Raw genomic sequence first — 13,691 nt, forward strand, 5'->3', positions numbered from 1 at the left:
GCCCCTGGCAGACTCACACGACGAACTCCTGAACAGATCTGGACGCACAGGGACCGGGATCCAGATGCACCACGGGCTCCTCCTTGCTGTGTGACTCTAGGGAAGTCCTCACACCTCTCTGAGTCAGTTTTCCCTTCTATAAAATGAGGCAGTTGGGCTTGCTCATCTCCTGGGGGTCAGATAGCTCTGAACTGACAATGACACCTCCACCTTCCATGGAATTTTGAGAAGAGCAACACAGTCATTCCCAATTACCAACAGGAAGACAGCCAAATGCAACCCAGATTTTATTAGACTAGGAAATATAATTTATTTCATAAAAATTAATTTTGTTACAATAGGAATGCTAAAGGTTATTTATAGGTTGTATAGAATAAACAGAGGTGGGGTTGGGGGCCATCCCTGGGGCCCTGCACCCGCCCCTCCCGGGCATATAACCATGTCCACGGACCTGGCAGGGGTCCAGCCCTTTGCCCCACCAAGAGCTCCCTGCACCGAAGCTGCTGGTCACCTCCCCTAAGAGACCCGGCTCAGCTGCCTGGGAGCTGGGGAATAGGGACCAGAGTGCCCTGGAGGGTCCAGGAGATGAGGAGGGTCCCCTGCACCTTCAGGAGAACCCCTACCCCTGAGCTCTGGAGCCGGGGGCACTGTGAGAGAAGGCAGAGGGAGAGGCACGTAGAAGATACACTGACTGACCCTGTGGGCTCAGGGAGGGCAGAAGACAGGCACACCAACCTCCAGATGTCCAAACCTGGGACGCAGAGGAGCACACACACACGCTTGCTCAGGTGGGGACACGTGCACGTGTTCTCGGAGGGGCACCCTGATGTGCTCACAGAGAACAGCACAGGCACACGCACGCGCACGCACACGTACGCACACGCGCACCCCAGAGAGGAGAGAGAGAGAAACACCTGCGTAAGGGCCCTGCAACCCCCAATGGTACCTGAGCTGCTGCCCACCAGGTACACGCCCTCTGGGGCTACCTCTCGGGTCTGAATTGGAGGAGAAACCACCGATCCCACCCCGGAGGCAGACAGCCTCCACAGACGGATGGAGTCGGCAAATTCTTTCTGGGCATTTCTCGTAGAGCTGGACAGTTTGAACCCTCCCGGGAGGCTCCAGTCAATGGGTCTGTGCTCTAGGACATGGTGCACATTTCCAGAAGTCAGACTGGAAACGGCACCTGGGTGGCTGGCTGCACCTCATCCGTCAAGCTCCTGTCTTGGGGGCAGAGCAAGCAGCTTCTGAGGGTGGGGCGGGGAGGACAGAAAAGAACAGGGAGGAGGGGCACGGCAGATCACAGGGTCCCCTACGGAAGCCTACAACGGTGTGTCTGAACCCAAAGAGCCTCAGACTGCAGCATTCTAGGTATGAAAAGGACACTGAAGCCCAGAGAAGGCAGTGATATGCCGGAAGTCGCACAGCAGTTTAATGGCAGATTTGCAACTCGATTCCTGGTCTTTGGACGGCCAGGCTACATGTGGACATGTCAGAGCCTGCAAGGGGAATGGCACCCCCTGTCACGGCACGTGTGGTCTAGCCTGGTCAGACTGCCCTCAAAGCCACGTGACCGAGGCCCACACGTGTGCATGGGCTACAGTGACCAGTGAGGCTGAGCCCATGGGATGGGCACTTCGGCAGGGAAAGTGCCCGTCATCTGGCACTTTCCTTCATCCGAGGCAGCATCCTGGTGCCTGGAGGCACCAGGGTTGAGAGCCTTAGTCTCAGCCTCCAGACCCAGTCAGGGTCCAGCCCCTGATGCAGACCTGGCCCTCAGCAGCCCTGGTAGAAGGAATCCTCTCTCAAATCTCCAGGCAAGTCCTCCTCTGCCCACAGCCAGGCCACACCCCAGGGGGCTGGTGGGTGGTAAGAAGCCCCGCGAGCTGCCGAGTCCATGGCAGAGAAGCCAAGCTGCGGACGCTGGCTGGAACTGCAGCCCTAAAACCTGCCCTCCTCTCAGGATATCAGACTTTCAAAGGCCAGGATGTGCTGAGACGGGTCCCAGTGTCTGCTCAGAGGCCTGCTGGGGCACGCCCTAGGGTCACTGCCCGGAAGTGTTGGGGAAGCTGGCACTTGCCCTGCCTGGAGTGCCAAGAGGGAGAGGCCTTTGATGAGGCCTCTGTGCTGGCTGCAAGATCCTTGTCCCAGCCACTGCCAGGCAGTTGCACAGGGCAGAGACTCATCCTGCACCATGCAGGGCCCCTGGAACAGGTTGGGTGGGGGAAGTGTGTGCCGTCCCCTCTACCCTGGCAACCCCACCCACTGGGAAAGGTTATTTCAGATCTCCCAGACCGTGGTGGGGTGGGTAAGAGGAGGGTTATAGGAGGTGCCTGTGGAGATCAGAGCTGGGAAACCAGCTTCTCAGCCTCCTCCTCCACTCCTGGGCATGCAAAGCACAGCCAGGGCACCCGCCTCCCAGCCTCCCACACTGCAGGGTTGACTGACACTGGGAAGCTCCGGCTTCTGGAGCTAGAAAGGACCTCTCAGCCATCACTCTGCTTTACAGAAGGAGAAACCAAGGCTCGGGAAGGGCAGATTCTGGATTCCTGGCCATCAAGAGAGCGTCACCCTGCTCCAGAGGCTGCTGGGCTGAGGATGGGATGAGGGTGTCAGGGCTGGCCCCACCTTAGGGTAAAGCTATCCAGCCCCCAGGAGAGAGATGTCTGTAGAAGACTTTCCTCCCCCACTTCGTCTCTCTGTTTGAGTCCCACTTCTGAGCCACATCCCTTTCTAGGAGCCACCAGACCAAAACCAGACTGGAACATTCTCCCTGGCTCACAGCCGGCCTCCTCTTTCATCCCAACTTTCTTAATCCAGATTCCCAGGAGCCCAGAGGTATCTCCCTGGGGCTGTGGGAGGGAGGGCCCACCCACTCCAGCCCTTAGCACTCCTTGGCTTTACGGATTCAGCATCTGCTTAAGATTTTAGAGGGAAATCTAGCCAGCTAAATCTAGACAGTGAAAACCCTGTCTGACTACTCTCTGCACAACTGGGGAAACTGAGGCCTTGTCAGAATTCAGTCCAAGATGGATTTGTTAGCAGCAAAGTACTCTCTGTTCAGTCTCTCTCTCCCCAATGCACACGCGTACATGTACACACACACACACAAACACACACACACACACACACACAAACACACACACACAAACACACACACACACACACACACACACAAACACACACACACACACAAACACACAAACACACACACACACACACACAAACACACACACACACACACACAAACACACACACACACACAAAGGCACATTCACTCCTGGCCAGAAGTGTGAGTGTGCCCATTCTCATCCACGCTCAAGAAAAGAGTTTTCTATTTTTTTGTGTTGTTTTTCATTTTCTTTTTTTTTTTTTTCTTAAAAAGGACTTATCCAAATAATCTGGATAATAAATCATTAGCGTTTCCTAAGAAACTGGGTTTTTCTTTTCCCTTGTGGTTTTGGTGTTTTTCTTCTTCTTTGAGCCTTACTAGCGGTCTGAAGCTTTCTTTCTTTCCTTTACCTTTTTGCTTTTGGACAGGAGAAAGCAGTTTGTCTGAATCGTACTTGACTCTTCAAAGAGGAAAAGGGCGTGGAAGCAGAAGGGGGCTTAGGGAGAAAGGATAACTCAATAAGGGAGGAAGAAAACAAAGAACGGAACTAAAACCCATGGAACTCAGAAGTTGCCAGGCTGAGGGTAGGAGGGTGGAGGGACAGCCTCCTGCCTGCCCCAACCGCCTCCAGAGGCTTCAGCCCCATCTTGGTTCCCGCACGGAGATCTCAGGCCAACAGACAGAGAACGGGGATGGAGAAGGAACTCTGGGCCCTCTAACAACAGAGTACATGGATTTTCTAAGGCTGGTTGTGGTCTGGGGGTTGGGGAAGAGGAGGAGGAGAGGCAACTCTGGCTGCGAACTGGGAGGAAGCAGAGGCCAAACATCCTCATCAGGAGGCTCCCGCAGGCCTCCCTGCACCTGCCACCTGTCAGTCCCTGCCAGCCTGCCGTCCCAGGAGGCTCAGCAGTCCCCGTCAGTGGCCACAGCCACCAGCATCTCACTCTTGCCCATCTCTTCCAAGGCACTCGCCAGGCTGTTGAGGTCCCCATCGTCCTGCTGCAGAGCTTCCCAGAGGTCCAGGATCACACCCGTGGGGCTCGCTTTGGTGGCAAAGTAATTCAGGTACCTGGCAGAGAGAAGGAGGGCACTGAGGTCCCCAAGCACTTAGCTCCTTCCTGGAGCCTGGGGGTGAAGGGGCACAAGGGGAAGTGGGAAGGCTGTGAGCTTTGGTGTCCTACTGTCCTGGGTCTGAATTCCAGCTACTGTGTTGCGGTCTGTGTGGCTCTGGGCAAGTCAGAACCTAGAGCTCAGAATCTTAGTCTCCTTGTCTCTAAAATTAGAACAATGCCAGTTACCTCTCAACAAGATCCAAGATCATATAAAGTAAGGGTCTAGCATTGTCTCTAGCATGTAACTATCTTGTTCATCATCATCGTTATTATCATTGAAAGACACTGGCCCCAAGACAGAATGACCACGTGTAGCATGTGCTCATTCCTCCCACCTGTGTTACCTCCTGCTCCCATGAACTCCCCTGATAGGAGGAACAAAGCCTTAGCCATCTTTGTAAGTCCTACTCATTTCTAGTAAATGTCTTATCTAAAGCATCTGCTCAACGCAAGTTTATTACACATCTTTCAATACATATACTTATTATCATTGGCTTTATATTCATTTATCCAGCATTTGAAGTTCTCCAAAAGAGTTTTGACACCAAAGTATATCTCAGCCAGTCAGCAAGCATCTCCGGAGCACCTTCTCTGTCCTAGACACCAGGTGCTGACAATGACGGCACCAAGCTGATGCCCTGGCTTTGAGTCTCCTGCTGTTCTGTGAGATGGGCAGGTGGAGCGTTATCCCCTCACAATGGGAAAACAGCAGGGCCTGAGAGTCTGCCCGGCTCGAGGACCAGTGCTCTGAGCATGATGCTCCTTGAGGGAGCAGTACTCTTGAACTTTGCACATCCAATCCCAAGTTCCTGATTTGCCACAAATGGTGGCAAAAGGGTGGCTGGTCTGGGAGCTGGTCTTGGCTGTCAGGCTGCCTGCCCTGCCTGCCCCTGTGAGACCTTGAGGACGAAGGCAGATGGGGGTGGGCTGTGGTTTGGGATACTCACCGGTCCATAGAAAGCTTCTGCGCCAACATTCGCCAGTCATTGCCCCGTGAGTTGGGGGCATCTAGGCTGTTGCATATCTTCTGGCGGATGGACAGCGGGATCTTGAAGGCGTAAGGTCCCAGCTGGGTGGTGACGGCGCTGCCAGGGGCAGAGCAGAGTGTGTCCAGGGAGCCAGCAGGTGTCTGCAAGGGTGGGGACCAAGAGTGAGAGGGGCACAGCGCTGGGCACTGCTCTCCAGCCTCCCTCCCCTTGGACTGTGAGCTCATTGAGCCTTGAGTCACTCCCACCTCCTCTGGACAGGCTCCCACTGTTCAGGCAGGGGCTTCTCCCTTGAAGGGTCGGTTCCCAAGGGCAAGGCCTGCATGGACATCCTCCAGGCCTCAGGGGATGCACCATGCTTACCTAAGGCCCCAGGCAAATGCAGATGCAGCCTCATAGTTAGGAAGCCCCAAGGAGCCCCAGCCACAGTCTAATCCACATGCACCCATTTGTACAGGTGGAAAGTGAAGTCTAGAAAAGGGGAGTGGCCTGCTCATGGCCACATGCCAAGTTAGTGGCAGACCTGGGTCCAGACCTGTATCCAGTGCTCTTCACAATGCCCCACGAGGAGGATCTAGTGCTGTCACCCTGGGTGGCCTGGGATTTAATCTCAATCCAGGTTTATAACGGTTGAGAACCATAGGCCTGGTCCTTGCATCAACCTGGGTTCAAATCCAGTCTTGCCATTGGTGCATAGTGTGCAAATCCTTGCCCTTCCTAAAACCTACGTTCTCACCTCCCAGGTGGGGATCATATCTGTCATGCATCTCCTGGTGCTCGTGAAGATTTAGTGAGATCATGTAAGTTTTCTGGTATATGCCAAGCATGTGAATGACACTCAATCAATACATGATGCTTGTTAGCAAAACATGACCAAATGTTTGCTCAGACTTGGGAGGTGAGAGGGAACTACAGGGGTCTGCGTGCTGCAGCCCAGCCCCAAACCCTAGAGGTGTCCTCTGGCCCTCACCTCCATCAGCATGGTGTGCAGCTGGAATATCTGGCCCCCCTTCCCTCACCTCCGCCAGTGTGGTGTGCAGCTGGAATATCTGGCCATCCTTCCCTCACCTCTGCCAGAGTGGTGTGCAGCTGGAATATCTGGCCCCCCTTCCCTCACCTCCGCCAGTGTGGTGTGCAGCTGGAATATCTGGCCCCCCTTCCCTCACCTCCGCCAGAGTGGTGTGCAGCTGGAATATCTGGCCCTCCCCTTCCACTTGCCGAACGCAGATCTTGCAGGTGAGCTCTGTGGAGGCCAAGCTGTGCCTCTCCAGGGTGAAAGTGCAGTGGAGGGCCTTCTGGCTGCCGCTCCAGATGTGATAGAAGGGGATCTCCTGCAGGAGGAGGGGGTCAGGACCAGGCAGGCAAGGCCAGCCTGCCCTGTCCTCATGGAAATGGAGACGCAGGGAGAGCTCAGGGAGCTTCGGTGGGCAGTTCAGGTCTCTCCACCCAGATGGGGAGAGGTCAAGTGCCCTAAGCTAGCCAGCTGAGTTGGTGTCAGACCCTCAGTTCCAGAAGGGAGCTGAGGCGGGGTACGTGAGGGAAGGAAAGGCACAGGTGTGTGTGTTGGGGGCTGGGGGGCCTCATGGTCTCAGGTGCTGCTGCGTGGGCAGCAGCAGGCTGTGGCTGTCACAGATGAGATGGACAGTCTGCCAGGAGGGCATGCCCTGAAGGGTGGGGAGCCTCTGTGAGGATGAAGGGCACAGGCGTCTGTGCGTGTAGGGATGTGACAGGGCAGAAGTGTACATGTGGACCCACTGCCCTGAATTTGGGGATGTGCTTGGGGATGGCTGGGAGCCTGGAGACTGGGCTGGGAGAAGACAGAGACAGTGAGAGACCCAGGGAGGCTGCAGGGCAGAGCCGGGAGGCAGAGCCCGGGAGGGAGCTGGTCTTCCCAGGCAGCCCTTAAGTGTTGCCCCTCCCCACCCATCAGCCCAGCCCTCACCTGGTATTTGGCCAGCAGCTTGCTCCTCCAATGGGCGTGGGGGAGGTCATGGAGGGAGAGGCGCAGGTTGTGGTAACTGTCTTTGAACATCAAGGGTTTCGGCTCCTCCACCAAGTAGCCACCCAGAGTCCGCTCCAGGTCCAGCACCTCCTGTGGGCCAGGGGGCATGGGGAAGGGGAACCCATCACACTTGGCCAATGGGCCTCTTCTGCTGCACTCTGCAGGGCAGGAGGCAGGGGCCCATCTGAGTGCGTGGCTGGGCATTTGCAAGAGCTCACAGAGGGCTTATGGTGTGAGAAGATGAATGGATGATAGATGGATGGACAGACAGCGGGAAAGATGACTAGATGAATGAATCCACAGATGATCGTATGGCTAGAGGGACTAATAAATGGACAGATGGATGGATAAACAGATCGATGGCTAGAAAGATAGACAGATGAATATACAGATGGATGTACAAGGATGGGTGTATGAATAGAAAGATGGAAGAAAAGATAAATGAATAGATAGAAGAGTAATGAATAGGTAAACAGATGGGCTGCTGACTGAATGGGTATATGGTCAGATGAACAGAAAGATGGATGGATGGATGAACAGATGGACAGATGGATGGATAATGGATGGAGGGTTGAATAAACAAAGAATGCCATCAGGCCAAAACCTGGTAACTTCCCTCTTGATTTCTATAGCACTCTCTGGCCAAAGCTGGCCATTAGCCAATGCCCCAGGACCAAGAGATCCAGCTGCAGGAGCACTTCCCAGGCACCTCCCACCCATCGCAGGACCACTGACATCTCAAGCCAGTGTCCTCCCAGCAAGGGACACTCCTTCTCCCATGGGCCTCTTTCACCTATGCTGTCTGCAGTGTGGGCTTTGGGACAAGTCCCATGAGTCTGGGAGATGAAGGAGCTGGATGGGGCCAGGGAGCAGAAATGGGAGGTGCATGGAGCCATGGGAAAGGACCATGAGGCACTGAGGAGGGCAGATGGGAGGTGGGAGGGGAACGGGCTCACACACAGCCAAGTATCTGTATGCTTCCAGGGTTACATCAGGATGAGCCTGAGCTCCTGAGAACGGGGGAATGCACAAGGGCTCTAAGGCTGGCAGGGAATAGTGGTGCTAACACAGGGCTCCATACCTGCCATCATCAGGCTCTCAGTACTATAAGACCCTCCCCTCTGCTTCCCTCCCTCCTGTCCCGACCACCCCTCATCTGCACGACCCTTCCTTCACTTGGGGCATGGCTCTCCATCCTTCTACACATGCTAGGAGCCTGGCTGTCAGCCTTAACTTCCCCTCCCACTGCCCATCCCATCAGTCTGTCCATTCCACTGAGCACACACAGCATCCAGCCCCGCCTCTCCTGGCTGCTGTCACTCCCTGTGGCCCAGGGTCCAGCCCCTCTCATCTACCCACCCCAAGTATAGCCACAGGGGCTTTCTAAAGAGCACCTGTGAACAGGTGTCTACCAGGTCCATTCCCCTTCCTGCCGCGTGGATTCCAAATTCCTTGGCACAGGCTCCTGGGAGGCTGAGCCCTGCCCATCTCTCCTGCCCTCACATTCACACATGCCCTATGCCTTTCAGCTGAAACTCATATGAAACGCAGTCATTTCTGTCAGTCTGGAATGCCCTTCCCTCCTCTCTGCTGAAACTCCTACATGTCAGCCTTCCCAGAGACCCTCCCCACCAGCCCAAGCCCCTCCTGGTCTCATGCTCCCTCGGTCCTGGGGCAGACCCCATCAGAGCCTTCAGGGATCCCTGGTCTGCCTCCCACCTCTAACCTGGATCTTGGTGAGACAGGCCCTGTGCCCAAGGCTGTTTCAGTGTGTGAGGGCCGCATGCGTGACCTAATACGGCTGGTGGTGGGGAAGGGTTCCTGGGAGGGCCCATGAGCCTGGGGAGGGGGATGCTGGCAGGGATCATGCAGCTGGCCGGCCAGGGCTGTGTGGGCACCTGCAGCTGGCCCTACCTTCAGTGCTACAGGTGTGTCCTCCAGGCAGTAGACCCGGAGGCTGTACTCCAGGGAGGTGCAGAGGGCGGGGGCGAAGACGGCCAGCTGGAGCCGCTTGACTGCTGAGCGGGAATAGGACTCGCCCGTGAACACATAGGTGCCCAGCTGGTCCAGCAGGATATGGCAGGCCCTGGGCTCCAGCTGGCAGTAGCAGGGTGTGTTCAGGGTCTCCTCATCCAGGGTCACCACCTCCTGTAGGGGACAGCAAGGGTGGGGTAGTGGTCACAGTTATTGAGGCTGGGCCAGAGGAAAAGGGCTTTCTTTTTGCCTCCCTGGGAAGGTTGGGAGAGCTGGGCCAACCTTCACCCTGGCTCCTCACCTCCCAGTGGCCCTGGTGGGCCTGGGTCTTGAGCTGAAAGATCCAGTCACCGACACTGACTTTGGCACAGTGGGGCACGGTGAGGATGACGGGGCGGCACAGCAGGAGGCCTGTGGGTCCGCAGGTCACCGAGGGGCTCAATACTGTCTGGGTCCCTTCTGAAAGCGGGCTGGGGGAGGACACAGGGTAGGAGGGAGGCAGTGAAGAGCTCGGCAAAGGTGCAGGCTCCTGCTGGGCTCCCAAGCCTGCCCAGGGCCCGGGAGGTGGAGGGCAGCTCTTTGCCACTCAGGACTCTGCATTCCCAGAGGTCATGGGGGCAAAGGAGGCAAAGAAAATGGCATGAATCTTGAGGTTGTTTCCAGATTTTTGCTGTTTCACTGCAACATTATCATAGCTCAGAATTCCTTGCTTACATTTTCCAAGGTTGTGTAATCTTGGAAGGTATTCAATAGGTTACGCTAAAGTGCCCTCCAGAGAGCTGGTTCCAATCTCTACTCCCGCCCACGTGCCACAGAAGGCCATGTTCCCACCCTCTTGCCAGCAAGAGGGTATTATCATTTGGAAAAAGGTCCTTGCAAATTCCTTAATAATAATAATAACAATAATAATAAAATCCCAATATACTTCATGTTTTTTTTCATTAGTTTTCTCTGACCGCAAATTAGACTGAACATTTTCTCATAACCTACTGGCCAGTGTGTTTGTGTGACAGTGTGTGTGTGAATCACTTGTTCATATCCTTTGCCCATTTTCACAGTGAGATGTTTACTTTTTCTTATTGATCTACAAAGTCTCTTTACATAGTAAGGATATTCAGCCCTTTGTCATACTTGTAGCCAGCTTGTCAATTGCCTTTGAGTTTTATGATTTATGGTATTGGTTCTGCAAGTTTTAAATATGGACCCAGTAAGATTAATGCTTTCCTTGGAAGACTGTTTGGTCTTAGCACCAGGTTTAGAAGGGGCGCCAGGTGTGGGCATGCAGCAAGGGATGGGAGGAAGAAAAAGGAGCAGGGGCTGGGGCTCTACTCACAGGGTGCTTTCTGCCTTGTTGATGAGTAGATACATCTCGTAGAACTTGCCCTGGGGAATGGCTCCATTGGGCACCAGTAGGCTGACCCCTAGGGAGAGAGGGAGGTCAGCAGGGAGTCCAGGAGCTCAGGAGAACAAGGGTTTGGGAAATCGGCCCCAGTTTGGGGCTGGGAGAGAAAGATATCTCCTGAGCTCCAGGTGGTCACCAGCCAGGGGTGGGAGGGGGTCTGGGGACTGGATGCAAGCAGAGGCCAGGCCACTGACCAGTGCTGGCTTGTCTAGGAAGACAGGGGTCTCTGACATTGCTATGGGGTCTGGAGGTCCAAGTGCCAGCCCTACTCCTAGCTTAGTGTACGGTGCTGGGAAGCTGTTAATTGCTGGCTTTGCAAACTAAGATGGGCGCCCCTGCCCCTCTGCTGCTAGTTCTAGGACAGTGCTTTGTAGGTCTGCTGAACTACATAGTACTATTCTCTCTCACACAACAGAGACACTGAAGGTGGCTGGCCCAAGGTTCCTCTGCCCTAGTGAGGGCAGGCCTGAAGCCTAGCTTTTCTAGTCAGACCTCTCTATTTTATACTCACTTCCTGCCACCAGGCCTCCCTTTCCCCATCTGTGATATGGGATTAGGGCAGCCCTGTCTTCTGCTGGATGGGTGTGGGGGCAGTCCGCAGAGGAGGTGCTGAGGCCAGGCCGACACACAAGCAGAGCAGGGGCTCACCTGTGCCAGGGATGCTGAGCCTCCCACCCAGGCAGCCAAAGGTGCTGCTGACGCTGCTCCCCGGGTCTCGGGGCAGGCCCAAGAGCTGCTGGGAACCAAGGCTGGCGCTGCGCAGGTGCAGGAGGTGGGTGTCCCGGGTGAAATCACTAGGGTATGTGCCCGGCGGCAGGACCCCCAGCAGGTCAGCCCCGTCTGCCAGGCCTGGCCCAGAGCCTGTGGTGCTGGAGCTGTAGACCTTGACCTTCAGGCTGGGTAAGGGGTCCAGCAGAGGAGAGTTGGTCATGGGGATCTTGTCGGTGGAGTCCTGCAGGGCATACACGGGTCCACGGTAGATGCCGGCACTGGCTGTCAGGTCAGGAGGCACAGAGGGGTGTAGGAGCTGCGGGTTGTCTGCAGGAGTGGGGGCTATAGTCAGACCCAGCTGTGCCCCATCTCACTGGCCCAGCTCCCACTGCAAAATCCCACCCAAATGTCCAGCTGTGAAAGGCTCAATTGCTGCCAGCTGCAGGAAGCTTTGGGAATCCCGCAGCCTGGGTCACTCCCTTCCTTCTCTGTAGTTCTCTAATCCATACCCATCCACATAGTTATCTCTATGGAAAAACCCCGGGAGGGAGTCAGGAGCCTGGCTCTGGTCTGGGTACCACCAGAGCCCTCTGGGTATCCTGCCTCTGCCAACCACCCCAGACATCCTCAGGTTCTTACTGGGCCTGGCCGTCTTGAAGTTGACAGGGTGGAAACCACCAGTCAGGGCGGCAGATGAGTCAGTGATGTCTGTGTCGAAGTCACGGCAGTTGCGGCGGTACACCACCACCCCCACCGCCATGAGGATTGCCACGACCACGAAGACAGCCACCACGAGCCCCGCGTACAGCGCCGCGTCCCCTGAGGCCTCCAGCACTGCAGGGACAGGAAGACCACATAAGGGGCAGCACAGACACCAGGCCCTGGGGGAGTCAGGGAGGCCCTGGGTCCCTGGAAAGGGCAGGGCCCAGGGCCAACCAGCACGGTGCTGAGTTCCAGTCTGAGCCCCACCTACACAGGCCGGCAACCTCAGGCTAGCCTTGAACCTCTCTATCAGTAAAATGGGCTCGAAGTCCCTGCCTTACTGCCCTTCTAGTTGTGGCATGAGAAGAAAAGAACAAACATGTTCATGCCATGTGTTAACTTGTTGCTCGCTGCTGAGGAGACAGGGTCTGTGGCTCGGGGCCATGCGGCAACATAATTTGCCCTGTGAGCGCTGGGGTTGAAACCTCTGAGTCTGCAGCAATTTCCATAGGACCAAAGGCCCTGGCTCTGTTAGCTTGGTACGTGGATAAGCTCTTCTGGCTCTGTTATCTTTGTAAGTAGCTGTTCTGAACTCTTCTTCCATTCCATGCTCTGAGGGTGGGAGGTAGAGGGATGGGGAGCTGAAGGAGTGGAATGAGATGCACAGCAATGTGGTGGAGAAGAGGTGGGCATGTGGGGAGAAGGATGGGCCCAGCGAGGTAACCCATGGCCACACTTTCCTCCCCCAGGCAAACATGGCCAGGCAGGAAGCCTCAAGGTCAAAGTGGCAGGGTCTGAAGTAGGGCTCTCTGGTGGGGCTTTCTACAGTGGTGGAATATCCTATGTCTGCAGTATCCGGTATGCAGCCACTAGTCACGTATGGCTCTTGAATAACTCAAATGTGGCCAGTACCACTGAGGAACTGCATTTAAAAAAATTATTTAATTTTAATTAAGCTAAATAAAAGTTTAAACGGCCAAACGTGGCTGGTGGCTTCCACACTGGACAGTTCAGGGAGAGCAAAATTGGCAGCCAAGATGGCTGCTCTTCCCCTTGCTTCCTTCGGGAGCTCCAGGAAGCACCTGTCCACGCACTCCCACCCTGGGGGGCCCTCAGAGAAGTAGGCCTGCTTCCTCTGCCTGGAGTCCTCCACACCCTGCACTTGGGGTCAGCCTGAGGCTTTCAGCAAGGCAGGGCATGGCTCCCAGCCCCGGATGTCTGCCCACTTCCAACTTCTGTCCCCCAGTATCTCTCCTCAGCAGCCCTCACTCTTGGGCTCCCCCTCAGGGCTGGGCTCCTGGCTCAGCAAAGAAATGGCTCCCCCAGCTTGGCTCTGCCTCCTGTTGCCCTCACTAACACTGGGGCCACTTGCCTGGTGATTTACACTCGAATCATCCCCAGCCCGAGCCCCAGTGAGCTCGGCCAAGGGCCTCACTGATTTTATGATTCCAGAACTATCTGGAAATTGTGGTTTAATTACCATGGGCCAATCTGCTCAAGTGGCTTTGCTGCTCTGGTATGACTGCAGTGGCGGTGCAGCCTCTGGGGCTGGAGAGCACGCCCCCCGGAGCTGACGCAGGGCAGCGGGCATCACAGACCATTTGGGAGGCTTGGCCCAGCTGCTGGGGCGGAGGTACAGCAAGGGGCGTGAGGGGGAACTGCAGTGGTGATGCCCCGGCCCTGGTCCAGA

At 55.7% G+C, this 13,691-nt stretch overlaps 1 protein-coding gene across 2 annotated transcripts in view; it reads right to left on the reverse strand.

The window, feature by feature from the left end:
• Positions 1–274: 274 nt before the first annotated feature.
• The window catches only part of UNC5B (unc-5 netrin receptor B), a 91,426-nt gene continuing 78,009 nt past the window's right edge, over positions 275–13,691 (reverse strand). The window contains exons 9-17 of one of the 2 annotated variants that reach the window (XM_015147432.3): positions 11,939–12,133; positions 11,237–11,626; positions 10,520–10,607; positions 9,488–9,656; positions 9,127–9,360; positions 7,153–7,302; positions 6,377–6,541; positions 5,172–5,353; positions 275–4,181 (exon numbers count right to left, since the gene is read on the reverse strand). In XM_015147432.3, the coding sequence (XP_015002918.3) occupies positions 4,016–4,181; positions 5,172–5,353; positions 6,377–6,541; positions 7,153–7,302; positions 9,127–9,360; positions 9,488–9,656; positions 10,520–10,607; positions 11,237–11,626; positions 11,939–12,133 (1,739 nt within the window). In that variant the 3' untranslated portion in view covers positions 275–4,015. Of the gene's footprint in view, positions 4,182–5,171; positions 5,354–6,229; positions 6,542–7,152; positions 7,303–9,126; positions 9,361–9,487; positions 9,657–10,519; positions 10,608–11,236; positions 11,627–11,938; positions 12,134–13,691 lie in introns of both variants that reach the window. The other variant, XR_013398096.1, reaches the window with a different exon arrangement.

Source organism: Macaca mulatta, chromosome 9 (assembly GCF_049350105.2).
Source record: "Macaca mulatta isolate MMU2019108-1 chromosome 9, T2T-MMU8v2.0, whole genome shotgun sequence".
NCBI lineage: Eukaryota > Metazoa > Chordata > Mammalia > Primates > Cercopithecidae > Macaca > Macaca mulatta.